This window comes from Chiloscyllium punctatum, chromosome 10, assembly GCF_047496795.1.
Source record: "Chiloscyllium punctatum isolate Juve2018m chromosome 10, sChiPun1.3, whole genome shotgun sequence".
NCBI lineage: Eukaryota > Metazoa > Chordata > Chondrichthyes > Orectolobiformes > Hemiscylliidae > Chiloscyllium > Chiloscyllium punctatum.
The window spans coordinates 94,830,862-94,852,280 of record NC_092748.1 but is presented as its reverse complement, the minus strand read 5'-3'; the positions used below and the strand labels follow the sequence as shown (position 1 = coordinate 94,852,280).

General features: G+C 40.5%; 1 protein-coding gene across 7 annotated transcripts in view; it reads right to left on the bottom strand.

Annotated features, from left to right (window-relative positions):
- mbd5 (methyl-CpG binding domain protein 5) overlaps window positions 1–21,419 on the bottom strand; it is a 233,658-nt gene that overhangs the window by 97,557 nt on the left and 114,682 nt on the right. For all 7 annotated transcript variants that reach the window (XR_011961715.1, XM_072579754.1, XM_072579753.1 and 4 more), the window contains one exon: window positions 6,993–7,686. Coding sequence is in view for 6 of the 7 variants with exons in the window: in XM_072579754.1 (XP_072435855.1) it covers window positions 6,993–7,102 (110 nt within the window). In the remaining variant the exon portion in view is untranslated. The remainder of the gene's footprint in view (window positions 1–6,992; window positions 7,687–21,419) is intronic.

The window sequence follows — 21,419 nt, the reverse complement described above, 5'->3', positions numbered from 1 at the left end:
CCCATTGCCTTGTGGCTGAACACTTGAACTTCCCTTTCCACTCCACCAAGGACACGCAAGGCCTTGGCCTCCTCCATTGCCAAATCCAAGTCACCCAATGACTTCTGCCATGGGACTTCTCAACCACACAGCATCGACATCGATTTCCAAGCCTCCACTCCCCTCCAAACAACCCCACTTCATCCCAGATCAAACTGTCAAACTTGGCACCGCCCTCTTGCCCTGTCCATCTTTCTTCTCACCTATCCTGTCCACCCTCCCCATCGACCGATCATACCAACCCTCACCTGCATCCACCCATTGCCTCCCCAGCTACCTTCCCCACAGTCCACCTCCACCTTCTTATCTCTCAGCCCCCTTCCTTGTCCTATATTCCTGATAAAGAGGTTACGCACGAAACAGACACTCCTGCTCCTCGGATGCTGCCTGACCTGTTGTGCTTTTCCAGCGGCAGATGTTTCGACTCCGACTCTCCAGCATCTGCAGTCCTCACTTTCTCTCATATTATATTTATGAACTAATCTTAATTCATTGTTTATTTTGCTGCTTTGGTTCAATATTTTTAAAGTTGATACCATGCTACTCTGAAAGAATTCTTCCATTAACCATTTCTATTTGATACACAAGAATTTTAGATGATGGTTTGCCTGTTGCTACCATAAACAACACTGTCATTGCGAACTGGAACCAAACATCTCATTTGACACATGGTCAGCAATCCAAATTATTGCTAAGAATTCTTTGAAACAGTAAAAGAGAAACAGACAGACATGGATTTTTATCCCATCTTTTATGATTTCAGGATATCTGAATGCTTTAGAACCAATTAGGTATTCTTGAACTGTAGTCTCCATTGAAATGTCAATTTGTGGACAGCTTAATCTCACAATCAACGTTGTTATAATACATAGTATGCTTTTTCAAGGTGCTGGTTGAGGGATGAAATTTGAACAGAAGATTCTGGCATTTGTTAAGAGTTGATAGAGTAGTTCCAGGGAATCCTTTACAACCAGCGGAAAGAGTTTTTGAAAAACAGCAACTCTGACAGAGGAGCACTCTCATGATGAGACCGATCTATTAGCTTGGACTTCGTGCTCGGGTTAAACTTGAAACCACAATATTCTGATGCTGAGTTTCCAACTGGTTTTAAACTTCAGGCTGGGATCCTCTCCTGCTACGCTTTTATAGCAACATTCTTCATTGCATCAGGGTTCATTAGACGCCAGCTAGTTCAGTTGCAGCTATCGCTGATAACAGGGACAGCAACATATTCGTTGCATTACGTATGGAAATAGCCAGACTTGTCAAACTTATAGCATGTTCTAAAAACTTCATATAAGCAGTGAAACAGAACCAAGAATGGTTCTCTCTAGATTTCTAAAACTATAAAACATAGGTTCCAAATTGGATGCATTAATTCTGCCGCTCCCAAGTATGTATTAGAATTGGGCTCTGGCAAGATTTTATAATGATGTTCAAGTTATTTTTCATATATGAGCCTAGAAAGAGTTTTGCCAAATAGTTCCATTGCAAAGATGATTGCGAAGTCAACTTCACTCCTGATGGGACTTCCATCCATGGCTCCAACAACAAGGGGCTGCATTGATTGTAATCAAGCTAACAATCCTAGATCAAGATAAGTTCTTTATTTCCAAGTTTCACCGTGAACATCCATACATATATACAGAAGTAAAATCATCCATCACCTAAGGATTCCATGCTTCAGCGTAGAAATGCATCAAGTAAGAAACAAACTTACAATTTGGAAATAACTGCAACCTAACACATTTAAGAACAACATTTGGCAATTTTAGCAATAATTTGCAAACTCACCAAGTATTCTGAAGAATTATTTCTAGAACAGTGAATTTGTTCTTTTTTTAAAAATCGTGTATCTAACCCAGTCATTAAGAGCTTTGTAAATGGAAGGCTAACTCAGTACTCCAAGGCAGAGTACTTGCTTAACTCGGGAAATTTGGTGAGAGAGAGAATTTTAAGTACTAACGTCTTTACAGAATCTTTTCAAGTTTGCATTTAGCATTGAACTTTGCCTGAGCATTAAATTACAATTACTCTCAGTCTTAATCAAATGATAAAAGAAAAATTGGGAGAGTAATCAGGATGTGTTGAGTGAGGAAACAGGTAAAAGGTGGGAAGTGGTGCTGTTCTGGTCTTTTACAGAACAGGAATTGATCAGGAAAGGGTCAATGTGATCGGAGCTGAACATCGGTTAATGAATTTTGAGGCTTCTGTTTCACTATCTCAGGCAAAACCAGTAACTTTTGTTAACAGTAGAAGAAATCTGAATCAAAATTATTCACAAAAAAATGAAATAAACTTCCATGATTTAAAAGAAATTTTAATGTAAAATGAGACTGACTCGAAATCAAACAAAACTAACTTTTAATACTTAATCATCTGTCTGCCAAGTTAATACTCGTTAATACTAGTTAAGTATGAACTAACAAGCAAGTTGCAGTCCATTATAAGCTATAAATTACTTGTATTTGCCATTTAATGAGTAAAGCGGATGCTCCTAAATTGGTTGAGCAGTGTATTCAGCAAATAAGCAAACTCTAGTAGGCACTTGCGGTACAAAGGCAGTACCGCTGTCGCTGAGTATGGGTTCAAGTCTCACCTGCTCCAGAGGTGTGCAACAATATTTTGTAACATGTTACAGAGTCATATAGATGTACAGCATGGAAAAAGACCCTTCGGCCCAACTTGCTCATGCCAACCAGAAATCCCAACTCAATCTAGTTGAATTTGCGAGTACCTAGCCCATACCCCTCCAAACCTTCCTATTCATATACCCATCCAAATGCCTTTTAAATGTTGCAATTGTACTGGCCTCCACCACTTCCTCTGGCAGCTCATTCCATACACTTAACAACCTCTGTGTGAGAAAGTTGCCCCTTAGGTCTCTTTTATAGCTTTCCCCTCTCACCCTAAATTTATGCCCTCTAGTTCTGGACTGCCCCATCCCAGGGAAAAGACTTTGTCTATTTATCCTATCCATGCCCCTCACGATTTTATAAACCTCTACAAGGTCACCTCTCAGCCTCCAATGCTGCAGGGAAAACAGCTACAGCCTATTCAAAATCTCCCACAGCTCAAGTGCTCCAACCCTGGCAACATCCTTGTAAAATCTTTTCTGAACCCTTGCAAGATTCACAACATCTTTCCCATAGGAAGGAGAATTGCATGCAATATTTCAATAGTGGCCTAGCCAACGTCTTGTACAGTCGCAACATGACTTCCCAACTCCTGCACTCAATACTCTGACCAGTAAAGGAAAGCATACCAAACGCCTTCTTCACTATCCTATCTACCTGCAACTTCACTTTCAAGGAGCTATGAACCTGCACCCCTGATTTCTTTGTTCAACAACACTCCCTCGGACCTTACTGTTAAGTGTATAAGTCCTGCTAAGATTTGCTTTCCCAAAATGCTGCACCTCGTATTTACCTGAATTAAACTCCATCTGCCACTTCTCAGCCCATTGGCTCATCTGATCGAGATCCCGTTGTAATCTGAGGTAACCTTTGGGAGACTGGTTAGCAAGGTTATATCTCATGGAATACAGAGAGAACTTGCCATTCAGATACAGAATTGGCTTGAAAGTAGAAGACAGAGACTGGTGATGGAGGGTTGTTTTCAGATTGGAGGCCTGAGACCAGTGGTGTGTCACAAGAATCGGTGCTGGGTCCACTATTTTTCATCATTTATATAAATGATTTGGATGTGAGCATATGAGGTTTAGTTGGTAAGCTTGCAGATTACACCAAAATTGGAGGTGTAGTGTCCAAAGGAGGTGGTTACTTCAGATTATAACGGGATCTTGATCAGATGGGCCAATGGCCTGAGAAGTGGCAGATGGGAGTTTAATTTAGATAAATGTGAGGTGCTGCATTTTGGGAAAGCAAATCTTAGCAGGACTTATACACTTAATGGTAAGGTGCTGAACAAAGACCTTGGAGTGCAGGTTCATTGAAAGTGGAGTCGCAGGTAGATAGGATAGTGAAGACGACATTTGGTATGCTTTCCTTTATTGGTTAGAGCATTGATGATATTGAGAAAATATCTAAGGCAAACTCAGTAACAAAATCCTTCAAAACTCTGCTTCACTTGAAAAGCCACTCCTCTTCTAGAAATTGGTTCAATCCTGAGACAACAGCAGTGCACAACTAAGCCTAGTTTCATGGGCAAGGTCTTCAAAAACGGAAGATACCTGCAAAATCTATTCACGATCTCAACTGCACAAGCCATCAAACCCAAAAGCAGAAACTCTGTCTTTGCTTAATCTCAGCTGTTGGAGCTAGCCTTTGTAATCTATAGCTTGCATTTTTAGCATCAAGTTCTATTACTGAACATGAATGGCTCTGTTTCTTTAAATAGCCTCAACCAATTTTACTCTACACAGCAGCTTTGGTTTCTGATCTCAGTTTCAGTTTTTGTTTCCATAGGAACAGGGAGAGTAGGTTTTCTTAATCTTTCTTTCAAGTTTGATTATGTCTTAAGAGTAAAGTTTTAGGGGCATTAAGTTAATAAATATTGAGAAGAAATTCTCTGCTTTTTATTCTTCCCCAAGAGTGATCGTTGCTGGCTATACCCAGCATTTATTACCCAATCTTAGATGTCATTGAAACGATGGTGAATGCTTTCATGAAACACTGCAGCTCATGCAATAGTACACTCATGATACTGCTTAAATTCCCAAAATTTTGATCCTCCAATAATAAAAGAATGGTGATATAATTCCATTCTGAAGATGCATGGCTTGGAGGGGAACCTGCATGTCAGTGGTTCCATACGTCTGCTGTCTTGTCCTCCTAGGTGGTAGTGGTCATTCCTTTGGAAAGTGATGTCAGAGGTTAGCTGTTAAGAGTCCATACGGTGGATGGCATACATGCTGCTGTGAGTGGTGGAGGCAGCAGATCAGGTACCAATAATGCAGAATGTTTTTTCCTGGATAGTTTTAAGCTTCTTGAGTACTGGAGGAGCTGTACCCAGCCAGGCACTTAGAGGGTATCCCAACACACCTGACTTTTTCCTTGTAGATGGTCGTGAGAGTCAGTGGAGGTGAGATGATGCCGGAGAAGGGAGTCATGGCTGGCTGCTCCAAGCCCACAGTTCAGCACTTAACAAGGGGGACTGTCAAGATGGACTTGATGTCTTTATTTTTCTTCCCGATTTTCTATGCTCTGGTTTATTTTTGTGTTTTAAGATGACACCATAGAGTGGGAATCATATACACTGTATTTTGTATCCAAATGTATGTGACAACAAATAAATCAAGTCAATCAAGTTACTTGCTACACAATTCAGTCTATCAAGTGCACACCAACCCTGTGAGGACTTTTACCATCTACCCTGTCCTGTCGCCCTGCGTTTCCCATGGCTAATCCACCTAGCGTGCACATCTGAGGACACAATGGGCAATTTAGCATCGCCAAATTATATCTTTGGACTGGGGGCAGGACCTGGTGGAAACAAACGCAGACGCAAGGAGAATGTGCAAACTCCACAGTCGCCTAAGGTTGGAATCAAACCCGGGTCCCTGGTATTGTGGGGCAGACTTCATGCCCATCAATGGTCAAATTTAAAATCTTAATTATAGTTCACAAATCCTTCCACTACCGACCCAGCTTTTACTTTGCCATGTTCTCCAGCTTGGCATGCCTACCGACCTCCAAACCATACATTTCATCCTGTCCTCGCAGATCACTATGGGGAGTTTTCTGTATGAAAAGGTATTACATAAAAGTAGTAATATACATTATAAAATTCTGTTGAAGGAGGCCAAGTCAGTGCATGTAATCAGCTACCATCAGTGAGTTAAAAACTCAAATTAAAATCTTCAAGAAGCCCCATCCCATCTCTGTAATAAACTGGAAAAGATTGGATTGATAACACAGAGTTTATAAGTAAACATGTTGCAGGATTTTCATACAGATAATGTGAGGAAAACATGAAATGAGAAACAAAAGCTAGTCAACTTAATGACAGAGAAAATAAAGCTATTCAACAAAAACCATTTGGAATATTTTTCACCATAATTCCGTTTCCTCAAATTACACCACAACATGGAAACTGAACATTTACACAGAGCAGTGAAGGCCAGAGGACAGGCTTCAGAAGTTTCTGGTCATGATTTGAAAGACGTAGAAGCGTTTTGAGATACCATTCTTATCTAATATTTAAAAAAAGGTCAATACCATATACCTTTGAGTTAAGCATCAGGAAAATATTGAAATTTACTTACTCTTACTTTAACATTTATCACTCTTTAAAACTATTCCTGGCAAGAGCTGTGGTACAGTTCAGAAAGTTGCAAATTGTGTAATTTAACCACTATCTTACTGCTTATGAATCGGTACAGATGCAAAGGCCATATGCTAATGCAAAATAAGAGCAAATCCCCAGTCTAACTAGCATCCACATCCACAATTTTAACAGTTATTCAAGAACAATCTAGAAGGTTACTGCTTTTCTCTTTCTAATTCAAGTACAAGGTCATTGTAATAGTCATTAGTGCTTACTAACTTGCTCCATGACACAAAAAACTACTGATGAAAGCAAGTAAGTCCTTAAAATGGTGTAACTATTAAATTACAGCACTCATCTGCCACTGAACTTTCAAAATGTTCACTTTAAAAGAAGTCAACACTTGAAATAGTCAGTCCTATTGGAAAAGTTTAAATTAAATAACCCATAACTTTGCTGAGTAAACAGATTACAGTGAGTAAACTGCAAGGCGAGTAATTACGTCATGGAGCTGGAGGGCATTTCCAACTATGCAAAACACCATAAAAAAGGTCAAGTAAAAATAATTACCAGCACAAAAATATTAATAGGAAACAGTTTTTTGATCACAATTTCTATGTACCCTGTATTTGGCTCCAGAGGCATTTCTTAAATTTGCTTTCTCTTTACTCAAACCTTCTTCCCATTCGCCACATTGACAACCTTAAAAGAAATGGAACACATACCTCATGTACAGCACTCCATTCTGGTCAACTTGCCGCTGCCATCCTATCGGAACTTGGACTGCTGGCCCCCCGCCATCCTTTTCACCATCATTCTCATTTCCTCCATTCATTTTTATGTTTCTGCTTGTGACACCTCAAAGATATCAATAGTCAGATGATATCTCTGGATTTCATGTCATCATGGCCTCTGAAACATGACCATATGGTACAGTGTTTGTCCACTGTACAAAGTATTCAGGGAGATGTTCCAGGTCAATGAGGAATCATCTCTTCAAAAGCCACCATTTTATATAAAGTCACTGCTTCATAATAATCCACATTCATTTAGTGTTGTGGGATGAATCAGAGCGTTTTCAACTGGAGAGTAAAGCTACATGGAGAGAGCCGGCTGCCTTCTAATCAGAATGCACATGATTTACAAATGCCTTTATTAGGTTCTGAGCTTTAAGAGGATAATATATGTTCTGACATACAGCAGTTTAATTCAACTTTACTGATTCCCGCAGACTAGTCTTGACTTTTTAGGGTCAGGGTAATCTCTCTACAACTGAAGCCACAGTAGAACACATCCTTCTCTTTAACGTTTATTTCCCAGCACGTCGAAATACAGATGGTTCTCACATTTGGCAAAGCAGCCTCCTGACGTTGCTTCTCACTGCTTCCATAGCTTTTATACCAGCCTTTATATAACGCCCTGTAAATAGACAAGAATTTAGTTTAGTTAACCGACTATCAATACTTTATGCAAAATTAATAATTAGTTTATCATCAAGAAAATGATTATAGAGGTGTGCTGTAAGATATTTGCATATACTGCACAGTGCACTGATACCTGGTCATGAATTCTGAGGAACACTGCACTGTCTGAATATATTATCTAAAATACAAACTTTAGCCATGTGAAAATCATCTGAGCCATCCTGAGCAGGTTTGCTTATGTTTTAAGTAAACATGAAAAGGAGAGAGATTTCTTCATTTAACAAATACATATGTATAAATAACTTGAATCAGTGTTTAATCTTTAAATTCCATTTTCATATTCTAAGCCCCATTACTCCATATACAATAGCACCAGAAGCCAGTATAGACTTGGCTTGGCATGTTTTGATTGTTTTAATTGCAAGAACTTCAAGTCATTCAGAGCTGTGTTTCTTACTTAATCCTTTATATTTCGATAAGACATTATATCATCAGCTAAGGCAAAGTAAATCTTAGCAGGACTTATACACTTAATGGTAAGGTCCTAGGGAGTGTTGCTGAACAAAGAGACCTTGGAGTGCAGGTTCAAAGCTCCTTGAAAGTGGAGTCACAGGTAGATAGGATAGTGAAGGCAGCATTTGGTATGCTTTCCTTTATTGATCAGAGTAATGAGTTGGGAGGTCATGTTTAGACTAGATTAGATTACTTCGATTAGATTACTTACAGTGTGGAAACAGGCCCTTCGGCCCAACAAGTCCACACTGACCCTCCGAAAAGCAACCCACCCAGACCCATTCCCCTACAGTTACCCCTTCACTTAACACTACAGGCAATGTAGCATGGCCAATTCACCTAACCTGCACATTTTTGGACTGTGGGAGGAAACCGGAGCACCCGGAGGAAACCCACACAGACACGGGGAGAATGTGCAAACTCCATACAGACAGTTGCCTGCGGCAGGAATTGAACCCGGGTCTCTGGCGCCGAGAGGCAGCAGTGCTAACCACTGTGCCACCGTACAGGACATTGGTTAGGCCACTGGTGGAATATTGCATACAATTCTGGTCTCCATCCGATTGGAAAGATGTGAAACTTGAAAGGGTTCAGAAAAGATTTACAAGGATGTTGCCAGGGTTGGTGAATTTGAGCTATAGGGAGAGGCTGAACAGGCTGGGGCTGTTTTCCTTGGAGCGTCAGAGGCTGAGGGGTGACCTCATAGAGGTTTACAAAATCATGAGGGACATGGATAGAATAAATATAAAAATTATTTTCCCTGGGGTGGGGGAGTGCAGAGCTAGAGGGCATAGGTTTAGGTTGAGAGGGGAAAGATATAAAAGAGACCTAAGGGGCAACTTTTTCACACAGAGGCTGGTACGTGTATGGAATGAGCTGTCAGAGGAAGTAGAGGAGGCTGGTACAATTGCAACATTTAAACAGGCATTTGGATGGGTATATGAATAGGAAGGGTTTGGAGGGATATGGGCCGGGTGCTGGTAAGTGGGACTAGATTGGGTTGGGATATCTGGTCGACATGGACGGGTTGAACCGAAGGGTCTGTTTCCATGCTGTACATCTCTGACTCTATGACAATTTCACTGATTGATCAAAGCAATCTCAACGTTTTATTTCCAAACCTCAGAACATCTTATAAAACTGTGCAGTTGAGACAGAGGTTCTCATGAAAAAGGTCATCACGTATAAATGGCTGTATTTGTAAAAAGGCATATGAGAAATGTCAGCAAATACAGGGTGGAATGATATGGAGGAACTGAAGAAAATCAGTATGAAAAGGGAAACAGTGTCAGGGAAATTTATGCATTAAAGGCAGATAAATCTCCAGGGTCTGATAATCTACATACCAGAGTACTGAAGGAAGTGGTCCTGGAAATAGTGGATGAGCTAGTGGTCAGTGTCCAGGATTCTATAGATTCCATACCATTGCCTAGAGATTGTAATGTAGCTAATGTTACCTCTTGATTGTTAAAGGAAGGCAGAGAGAAAACAAGGCATTAAAAACCAGTCAGCCTGATGTCGGCAATTTGGAAAATGCTAGAGTCCATTGTAAAAGCTGAGCATCTGGAAAACACGAGGATGATCAGGCACAGTTAGCAGGGATTTATGAAATGGAAATCACGCTTGACAAATCATTTGAGGATGCAACTTATGGAATTGGTGAGCAGGAGCCAGTGGATGGGGTTTATTTGGATATTCAGCAGGCTTTCAACAACATTCCACCTGAGAGATTAGCATGAAAAATTACAGTGCAAGGGATTTGTGGGCAGTGCATTGAGATGGATGGAAAATTGGTTGGGAGACAAGAAACAAAGAGTAGTGATAAATAGGTATTTTCCTGGATAGTAGGCAGTGACAAGGGCTGTACCTCAAGAATCAGTGTTACGGCCCCAGCTATTCCCAATACATATTAATGATTCGGATGCATGTATGGAAATGAGCTGTCAGAGGAAGTGATGGAGGCTGGTACATTTACAATTTAAAAGGCATCTGGAACTAGATTAGTTTAGGATATTTGGTTGGCATAGACGAGTTGGACTGAAGGGTCTGTTACCGCGCTGTACATGTCTATGATTATATTACTGTAATTAAAAAGTAAAAATTCCAAATTTGCAAATTGAGTCAGTGGCAAATGCATGGGAGATGCAGTTTAATCTGGGTAAATGTGAGATTACCCACTTTGGCAGCAAAAACAGGAAGACGGATTATCTTAATGGTTATAAATTGAGAGCGTGCATTCTTATATACCAGTCATTAAAGGTATGCCTGCTGCATACGCGCGCTATCAAGGTAGCTAACCGTATTTTGGTCATTTTGGCAATAGAATTTGAGTACAGTGGTAAAGATATCTCACTGCAATTATGCAGGGCCTTGGTGAAACCATAGCTGGATTAGTATGTGCACTTTTTGTCTCCTTAGCTGAGGAAAGATGTTCCAGCTATGAAGTGCAACCAAGCTTTACCAGACAGATTCCTGAGGTGGCAGGACTGCTGTATGAGCAAATGTTCAATTGGTTAGGAAGATATTTGCTGGAATTCCGTTGGGGGGGGGGGGGGGATGTGGTGGTGAGAGAATTAGACAGGGAGAGGGAGATGGAGAGTGAGAAAAAAACTTTTAGAACCCTATAAAGTTTTATCGCATGAGACAGGGCAGATCAGGAAGCATTTTCGTGATGATGGTTAAGTCGAGAACAAGGGGTCAGAGATTAAGAATATTGGGTAGACCACCTGGGCTGAGATAGCAGAAATGTCTTCACTCAGTGTTTAGCGGATGGGATGACGACTACAGAATTCACCCAAGGCCAAAAGCAATGTACAAATTCAAGGTGGTAATGGATGGAGTAATATAGGTTGAAGTGATCCAAGGATATGGATAGCAGAACTGAGTTGGATGATCAGGTGTTATCATAATGAATGGCTGAGCAGGCTCAAAAGGGAATAGTGGCCTAATCCTGCTCTTATTTTCCATGTTTCTATGTTACTTACTGATCTACTTAAACAAAATGTAGTATCCATAGCATATTCCCTTTCAAGCACAGTGGAAGCACTTGTTGCAGGAAGTTGTTCGTTCAAGCCTTAGTTCTGAATATGAGGACATAATCTGAATTGATATTTCAATGCAACACAAGGGGATACAATTACAATACAGGATGGTGTGTATGTATATGTTAAATCTTGTGTGTAGCCATTCAGGTAGATTAAAAAAAAACTGCAAAGCACTGCTCGTTGCCAGAGACTGGCCAATGCACCTTCCTCAAGAAAATTGCTCAGATTTTATTGCACACAAATTAGCTGTTATGTTGGCCTACATACATGACTAGAGACTGCACATCAAAGAAAATATTCCCGAGGAGCAGAGCAAACACATGGGAGCAAGAGTCCATGCAAGCCAAACAAAAAGAAAACTTATTTACAACAAATAAAAAGTAAACAAACCATTCTAACAGGCATAGTTGTAAATTAGTAGAATTTGTTCAGTTAAAAACTAAACACTAATCACCTTGTCAAAGCACAAGGTCTTTTCCTCCCTATGATTTTAAAGGCTGGTGATACCAATGAAGGTGATAGAAAAATGAAGCAAAAGTTTTTTAAAAATTCATAGGATCTTCCAAAGCAATTTCTTTAGGATAGCAAAGCAACAGTTGCCAAATCTGAAACCCTGTAATTGTAAATATAATTATTGAACTCTTAGCACTTCACAAATATGCAGTATCACAATCTTATCTTGTTACAGGATGACTGCTGCAAGCTAGAATGTACATCTATTGCAAAATTGGACTGGAATTGCTATGGACTCCATATTCTCTTAATGCTGCTAAGAAGGGCAATACCTATTGCCAATCCCTAATGATCCAAAAAGGTTGTAGGGAGCTGTAGGGAACCATTGCAGTTCATCTTGTGTAGATATGGTGTATCCACAGTAATATTTGAAAGAAAGTTACAGGATTTGGATCCAGTTACAGTGAAGGAACAGCAAGATAGTTCTGGGTCAGGATGGTAAGTGGCATGGAAAGGAACTTGAAGGTAGTGCTATTCCCATGTACTTGCTGATAATCTTGGACGGTATTGAGCTTCAAGTGCTGTTGGGAGCTGCACTCCTCTTCTTGCGTGGAATGGATACCACCGCAATCCTGACTCGTGCCTGGTGCACAGGCTCTGGAGAATCAGGTGGTGAGAATTACTTGCAGCCTCTGATCTACTCCTGTAGCTTTTCACTTATGTGGCTGATCCAGTTCAGTTCCTCATCAACGATAATCCAAAGGTTGTTGATATTGGATGATGAAACAACAGAAATGCTGCCGAGTCTGGAAAATGATTAAATTCTCTCTTGGAGATGATCACTGCAGTACCTGCAGTCTGATTTTGTTTGCTGCTTATCAGCCCACAACCAAACATTGTTCATATCACACTACACATTGATATGGACTGCTTTTTCTTGAGTCTGGAATGTTACTCAAACATTCATCATCAATGAATATCCCAGTTCTAACCTTTGGATGGGTCAGACAGGTTAGCAGAGTGGGCAAGAATTGGCAGATGGAATACAATGTGGGAAAGTGCAAGGTCTTACAATTTGGTAAGAAGAATGGAGGCATGGACTATTTTCTTAATGGGGGATAAAAAAATCAGAAATCTGAAGTACAATGGAACTTGGGAGTTCTTGCCCAGGATTCTCTTAAGGTAAACTTGCAGGTTGAGTCGATGGTTAGGAATAAAATACAATGTTAGCATTTAATTTAAGAGGACTGGAATATAAACGCAGGGATGTACTTCTGAGGCTTTGTAAAACTTGGTCAGACCATATTTGGAGTATTGTGAGCAATTTTGGGGCCCATATCTCAGGAAGGGTGTACAGGAGGAGATTCACAAGAATATTCCCAGGAATGAAAAGCTTAACATATAAGGAACACTCAAGGTCTCTGGGCCTATACTCATTGGATGTCAGAAGGATGAGGGGTGATCTAATTGAAATTTACAGAATACTGAATGGCCTGTATGCTGGAAAGATGTTACCATTGGCAGGAGAGACTAGGACCGGAGGGCATAGTCCAAGAGTAGAGAGGGGACCTTTAGAATGGAGATAAGGAAAAATTTCTTCAGCCAGAGTGTGGTGAATTTATTGAATTCATTGCCACAGAAGGCTGTGAAGGCCTGATCATTACGTATTTTTAAGGCAGAGATAGATAGTTCTTGACTGCCAAGGGGATCAAGGATTACAGGGAGAACGCAGGAGAATGAGATTGAGAAACTTATCATCTATGATTGAATGGCAGAGCAGCCTCAATGGGCCAAATGGCCTAATTTCTGCTCCTATGTCTTATGATAAGCCACGAAGCAGGTGATGATGGCTGGACCAAGGAACCTTGTCTGAAGAACTTCTGGAGAAATGATTGAGACAATTGGAATGATGTTGTTATTGGAAATCAGTGTGGTGGCTATAATTAAAGTGAATGGAGAGTTCTTCCTCAATTCCCATTCATTTACAATTTTGCTGAGGTTCTTGAATGCAACTCAGTCAAATACTACCTTGAAGTCATGGACTATCACACTCACTCCATCTTGGGTTCAACTGTGTTATCTATAACAGGACCAGGGTTTAATGAGGTCAGGAGCAGCGTACCCCTGACAGAACACAAACTGAGTACCATTAGCAGGTTCCTGCTGACTAACTGCTCTTGATCGCATTGTTGCTAACAACTTCAATTGCTTTACTAAAAGTAGAAAGTGTTGGAGCACTCAACAGGTCTGGCTGCATCCTGGAGAAAAAAAACAAAGTTAACATTTGGAGTCTGTTCCAAAGTTGCTCCAGGATTTCTCCAACACGTTTTAATACTTAATTCAAATTTCTAGCACCGGCAGTATTTTGATTTTCCCATCAATCATTTTGATAATTGAGAATACCCTGATTAAGTACTAATTGTCTGGATTTATGTCTCGTTTTTTGAGGCTGCAACTTACTTGGGGCAATGTTCCACATGACTGAGTTAATGCCAGGGTTGTAACTACATTGCAACAGCCTGACTGGAAATACAAGTCTTCAATACTACTGCTGTGATGTTACCAATGCTCATAACTTTTGCTTTGTCCAGTGCTTTCAGTTTTTGCTTAATCAAATGAATTGAGGAGTGGCATCTCTGATGTTGGGGACCTCAAGAGGAGGCAAACATAGATCGCCCATTCAGACTTCTCATGGAAGATGCTCGCAAATGCTTTCATCTATTTTTTTGCACTGATAGACACAGCTTTGATTTTGCATTGGTAAGATATTTGATAAACAATGAAGCCAAAAAGATATCAATGATAGGCATGTAAATGAATTTTGGATCACAATCAGATCAGCCATAAAAAGCTACATTTAGTTCTCTGAACCTCTAAATATTGGGAACAAGTTACACAAATGCTCCAGAAAAGATAAAAAGTTGTGCTCTTCACAGGAAGAGGATGTATAGCATTGAGGGGGAAAAAAAAGCTGAACAGAAGGTAAAACTAACAGAGTTGAGAGAATGGGGAAGATGACAGACTAAAGGCAATTTAATTAATTATTATATGTCTTTTAATTTCAGGGAAAGCCAAAGAGATTAGGGGTGTATTCCACAAATCAGAAGAATAATATGGTGCATTCATGCTTAATATAAAAGAGGCACAGAAATATCCAAAACTAACTAAAATCAGAAAAAAAATTATCTGGTCCATGAAAACAAAGTGGAGAATACAGCTATTCTATCAACTTTTCCATTTCTAAGAGTTAGCACGCTCTGGAAGAAGGATATGAAATCACTGTATTCTCATCATTAACTTGAGATTATAAGGGTGAGGAATGTCAGACTGATGATAGAAATCAGCTTGAAACAGAAAAATAAAAGTAAAAGCTCAGTACAAACAGTTCAATTTTAAAGAATTCAGAAAGGTGACATGAAACAATATTTCAGGAAAAGGAAAGACCATGCTTTTTGAAGAATCAATCCCTTTTAGGTATGCTATATTCACTGAAGCCAACTTTTGGCCAGTAGTTACCTTACAATAGGACGTCAATTTACATGATGTATCCAACATCGTCCTCAGTCTATTTCAAAAGACAGTATCTACACTGTATTTCAGAATTCTGTTAACCGAGACACAAGTTCAAACTCTATTATATCAGCTATGGAGTTTAAATTCTGTTAATAAAAACAAAGCAGGAATAAAAAGCTAGTATGGCAGTGGAGTAACCAGCAATTGCTATCAAACCCCAATATTTTCCTCCTGTCTTGTCCATTCTCACATTGACTAGAACTGATATTGTCTGACGAAAAAAATCATAAAGGGATTGACCTATTAATATCTTACAAATGAAAAGAAAACAGCCAGTTCGTGTTTAATAATAAGGTTCTTCAGTTTCTAAAATATTTACAGTCAGAGTCACAGAGGTACAGCATGGAAACAGACCCCTTGGTCCAACCTGTCCATGCCAACCAGTTATCCCAACCCAATCTAGTCCCAACTGCCAACACCCAGCCCAGATCCTTCCAAACCCTTCCTATTCATATACCCATCCAAATGCCTCTTAAATGGTGCAACTGTACTGGCCTCCACCACTTGCTCTGGCAGCTCATTCCATACCCATACTACCCACTGTGTAAAACAATTGCCCCTTAGGTCTTTTAGATCGTTCCCCTCTCACCCTAAACCTATGGTCTCTCCTTCTGGACTCCCCGACCCCACGAAAAAGATTTTGCCTATTTACCCTATCCATGCCCCTCATAATTTTGTAAACCTCTATAAGGTCACCTCTCAGCCTCCCGACGCTCCAGGGAAAACAGCCCAGCCTGTTCAGCCTCTCCCTATAGCTCAAATCCTCCAACCCTGGCAACATCCTAGTAAACCTTTTCTGAACCCTTTCAAGTTTCACAACATCTTTCCAAGAGGAAGGGGACCAGAATTGCACGCAATATTCCAACAGTGGCCTAACCAATGTCCTGTACAGCTGCAACATGACCTCCCAACTCCTACACTCAATACTCTAACCAAGAAAGGAAAGCACACAATACGCCTTCTTCACTATCTTATCTACCTGCAACTACACTTTCAAGGAGCTATGAACCTGCACTCCAAGGTCTCTTTGTTCAGCAACACTCTCTAGGACCTTACCATTAAGTGTGTACGTCCTGCTAAGATTTGCTTTCCCAAAATGCAGCACCTCGCATTTATCTGAATTAAACTCCATCTGCCACTTCTCAGCCCATTGGCCCATCTGACCAAGATCCTGTTGTAATCGGAGGTAACCCTCTTCGCTGTCCACTACACCTCCAATTTTGGTGTCATTTGCAAACTTACTAACTGTACCTCTTATACTCATATCCAAATCATTTTATGTAAATGACGAAGTAGAGGACCCAGCACCGATCCTTGTGGCACTCCACTGGTCACAGGCCTCCAGTCTGAAAAACAACCCTCCACCACGACCACCCTCTGTCTTCTACCTTTGAGCCAGGTCTGTATCCAAATGGCTTGTTTTCCCTGTATTCCATGAGATCTAACTTTGTTAATCAGTCTCCTATGGGGAACCTTGTCGAATGCCTTATTGAAGTCAATATAGATCACATCTACCACTCTGCCCTCATCAATCCTCTGTAACTTCTTCAAAAAAAATACAATCAAGTTTGAGAGACATGATTTCCTATGCATAAAACCATGTTGACTATCCTTGATCAGTCCTTGCCTTTCCAAATACATGTACATCCTGTCCCTCAGGATTCCTTCCAACAACTTGCCCACCACGGAGGTCAGGCTCACTGGTCTATAGTTCCCTCGTTTGTCCTTACTGCCCTTCTTCAACAGTGGCACCACATTAGCCAACCTCCAGTCTTCTGGTAGCTCACCTGTGACTATCGATGATACAAATTCATACAAACAGTATGAACAACTAGGAGCCAAGTTAAAAAGCAGAACCAAAAAGGTAATAATCTCTGGATTACTATCTGAGCCACGAGCTAATTGGCACAGGGTCAATTGGATTAAACAGGTAAGTGCGTGGCTTAAAGATTGGTGTGGGAGAATTCATGAGATTGGCACCAATACTGGGAAAGAAGGGACTCGTATCAATGGACCAAAGTCCTAGCCAATCTTATAACTACTGTTGTAGACAGAGCTTTAACCTAAATAGGTGGACAGTGGGAGTTCATTTGTAGGGGGAAATTAGAAAACCCAAATCGAGAGTGCAGATAAGCAATGCGGCGGATGGTTACTAGACAATAAAGGGGAGGGACAGAACAGATGTGTCACTTTATGCACCAAGGAATTATAAAAGTGTTGGGAAATTTACCAGTAAAGTAAATTTAAAAGCTTTGTATCTAAACACACGAAGCACTCAAAACAAAATTAATGAGTTAATGGTGCAAATTGAAACAAAAGAATACGATTTGGTAGTGAAAAGTTGCAAAGAGATCAGGGCTGGAAATTGAATATCCAAGGGTGCTCAGCATATCGGAAAGATAGACTGCAAGGAAACGGAGGTGGAGTAGCTTTGCTGGTAAAGTATGGGATCAGTGCTGTAATGACAAATGACATAAGCACAGAAGATCAAGATTTGAAATTAGTCTGGGGAAAAATAAGAAATAGCAAAGAGAAGTACTTGGTAGGAGTAATCTATAGGTCCCTAAAGAGTAGTTACACAGTAGGGCAGCATATAAATCAGGAAATTAGATTAGATTCCCTACAGTTTGGAAACGGGCCCTTCGACCCAACTCGTCCACACTGACCCTTCGAACATGCAATTTCTCACTTTTAGCCAAATTAAAGTCCATCTGCCACTCTTCAGCCAATTGACTAAATTTATCAAGGTCTCTCTGTAATGTTAGATAAACTTCTTCACTGTTCATTATAAAATTGAAATTACACTGGCCTATCCAAGGTAATGCAGCAGTGTATTGCTATAATTACAAAAGGATATTCAGATTCAATCATGTACAAAGATTTCAAGGAGCACAGAACACTTTGCTCAAGGGGCTGCATGGTGGCTCAGTGGTTAGCACAGCTGCCTCACAGCAGCAGCGACCCGGGTTCAATTCCCACATTGGGTGACTGTCTGTGGGGGGTTTACATATTCCCCCTGGGTCTGCGTGGGTTTCCTCCGGGAGCTCTGGTTTCCTCCCACAATCCAAAGATGTGCTGGTCAGGTGAATTGGCCATGCTAAATTGTTCATAGGTTAGATGCATTAGCTCAGGGGAAAATATTGGATAGGGGAATGGGTCTGGGTGGGTTACTCTTTGAAGGGTCGGTGTTGACTTGTTGGGCCGAAGGGCCTGTCTCTATCCTGTAGGGAATCTAATCTAATCTAATCAAAAGACAGACTTTTGGCACTATTTTGAAACATTTTATTGTATTGCGAAAAAAGGTACCAATTCAGTACAAACAACTTGAACATTGATTTGTATCATTCCTTGAATTGCTGGTTCTGAAGATGCAATTCTGAAACTAATCCACATGTATGCCAATAACTTCTGTAAATAAAGGTACCAACATGCTCAAGATAAAAATCTGTTTCTTGCTTCAGCTTAAAAGATACAAGTTAAAGATTAAAAAAAAGAGTTGCAAAAGGAGACATTTTGAAAGGATGAAATTGCAACTCAGAAAGGATATCAGTCTATATTAAACCACTAGTCTATAACCACTGAAGCACCATGGGGTGGCATGGTGGCTCAGTGTTTAGTACTGCTACCTCATAGCGCCAGGGACCCACTTTGATTCCAGCTTCGGGTGATTGCCTGTGTGGAGTTTGCACATTCTCCTGTGTCTGTGTGGGTTTCCTCCGGGTGCTCAGTTTTTCTCCCACAAGCCAAAGATGTGCAGATTAGGCGAAGTGGCCATGCTAAATTACCCATAGTGTTCAGGGATGTTTAAGCTAGATGTCTTAGTCAAGGGTAAATGTGGAGAAATAGGGTATGGGAGTGGGTTTGGGTGGACTTGTTGGGCCAAAGGGCCTGTTGCCACACTGCTGGAATTCTATGAGTCTATGATGAAAATAATTAATTTCACGGTGCAATGGCAATCTGAAGAGTGGCAGATTAGTAGAGGGCAAATTCACAATCGTTGAATTGGTTTGGTCACAGCATAGTCCCCTCACACATTTACTCATGGTTATTGGGTGTAATGTGTGTACACATGCACGTAAATGCCTGTGTTCTTCAGGATAGGAAGCAAAGGTGTAAACAAAAAGACTCGACAATGAAATAAAACAGTAAAACTGAAGTTAAACACATGAACAGTTGAGATAATATTGGATCAGGCAAACAGCCTTCAGCACAAGTCAGTTTAGTGAAACGCTAAAACATCATCTGGTTATTAATCAAGGATTTCAGTGGTCCATCAGGACCAGAAACAAAAGCTACTTAGACAGAGGTAGCAATTTAGGTGTACTTTGGGCAGATTACTCACACAGGATGCGCAGAAAATACAGACAAATTGCTGTTTCAAGGTTTCGTCAAGACTGTTTTAAAATAGATGCTTAAAATTTTCAGAATAAACCAGGTTCATTTGTCTGACAGACAAAACCCGAGGGGTGGAGACAAATGTAGTTTTTGCTGATTTCTTTGCTTCATTTAAATTGCTGCGCTTTTGATATATACTAATGGCCTGTACTTGGCTATTAAGTTTATACTTTGAGTCATCAGCAAAGCTCAGCAATGTAGTATTCAGGGAAAAAAAAAGATTGAGGAAATGTGGAGACAAATAGCAGGTAAAATTAAATACAGCAAAGTGTAAAGTAAAATATTTTGGTCGGAAAAGTTAGCAAAGATAAAAGTAAAAATATGCAATTTTAAAAGCAGCACTGGAACAGGAAGACTGGCATGTATAAATAAACTACTGAAAGACAAGTTGAGAAGGCAGTTTACAAAAAATACATGGAATCCTGTAATTTATTAATACAGGCATAAATTATTAAAGGAAGTTAGGCTAAAACTTCAAAAAATAATGATTAGGCCTCAGATGGAGTATTACATTTAATTCTGGGCACCAAACTTTCAAAAGAACTCCAGAGAGCAGGGACTTGAGTGATATAGAGTGGAGAAGCTGCTATTGTCCTCGTTAGAGCAGAGATAATTGAAGAAACCTTATATATGTTCAAAACCATGTATTTTCTTAAGATAAAAAGAAACTCTTGCCAGTGACAAAAGGGTCCGTAATGAGATGACAGTCAGTTAAAGAAGACTGGCAAAAGAACCAAAGTCACTTGATGAAACATTTTTTAAAAAATGAAACAAGTTATGTCATCTGGAGTCCACTGCCTGAAATGATGGTGAAAGCAGATCCAATAACTTTTAAAAAGGAACTGAAGAAAAACAAGGGAAAAGCAAGGAGCTGAGGAAGGGTTGAAATGGATTGATTGACTGAAGCACAGGTACAAGAGACCAAGAGACCAAATTCAGTGTACACAGTCACAAAGATATACAGTATGGAAACAGACCCTTCGGCCCAACCCGTTCATGCTGACCAGATATCCCAACCCAATCTAGTCCCACCTGCCAGCACCTGGCATATATGCCTCCAAATCCTTCCTATTCATTTACCCATCCAAATGCCTCTTAAATGTTGCAATTGTACCAGCCTCCACCACTTGCTCTGGCAGCTCATTCCATACAAGTACCACCCTCTGCGTGAAAATGTTGCCCCTCAGGTCTCTTTTATATCTTTCCCCTCTCACCCTAAACCTATGCCCTCTAGTTCTGGACTCCCCCACCTCAGGGAAAAGGCTTTGTCTATTTATCCTATCCATGCCCCTCAATTTTGTAAACCTCTAGAAGGTCACTCCTCAGCCTCCGACGCTCCAGGGAAAACAGCACCAGCCTGTTCAGCCTCTCCCTGTAGCTCAGATCCTCCAACCCTGGCAACATCCTTGTAAATCTTTTCTGAACCCTTTCAAGTTTCACAACATCTTTCCGAAAGGAAGGAGACCAGACTTGCACACAATATTCCAACAGTAGCCTAACCAATGTCCTGTACAGCCGTAACATGACCTCCCGACTCATATACTCAATACTCTGACCAATAAAGGAAAGCATACCAAATGCCTTCTTCATTATCCTATCTACCTGCGACTCCATTTTCAGCGAGCTATGAACCTGCACTCCAAGGTCTCTTTGTTCAGCAACACTCCCTAGAACGTTACCATTAAGTGTAGAAGTCCTGCTAAGATTTGCTTTCCCAAAACGCAGCACCTCGTATTTATCTGAATTAAAC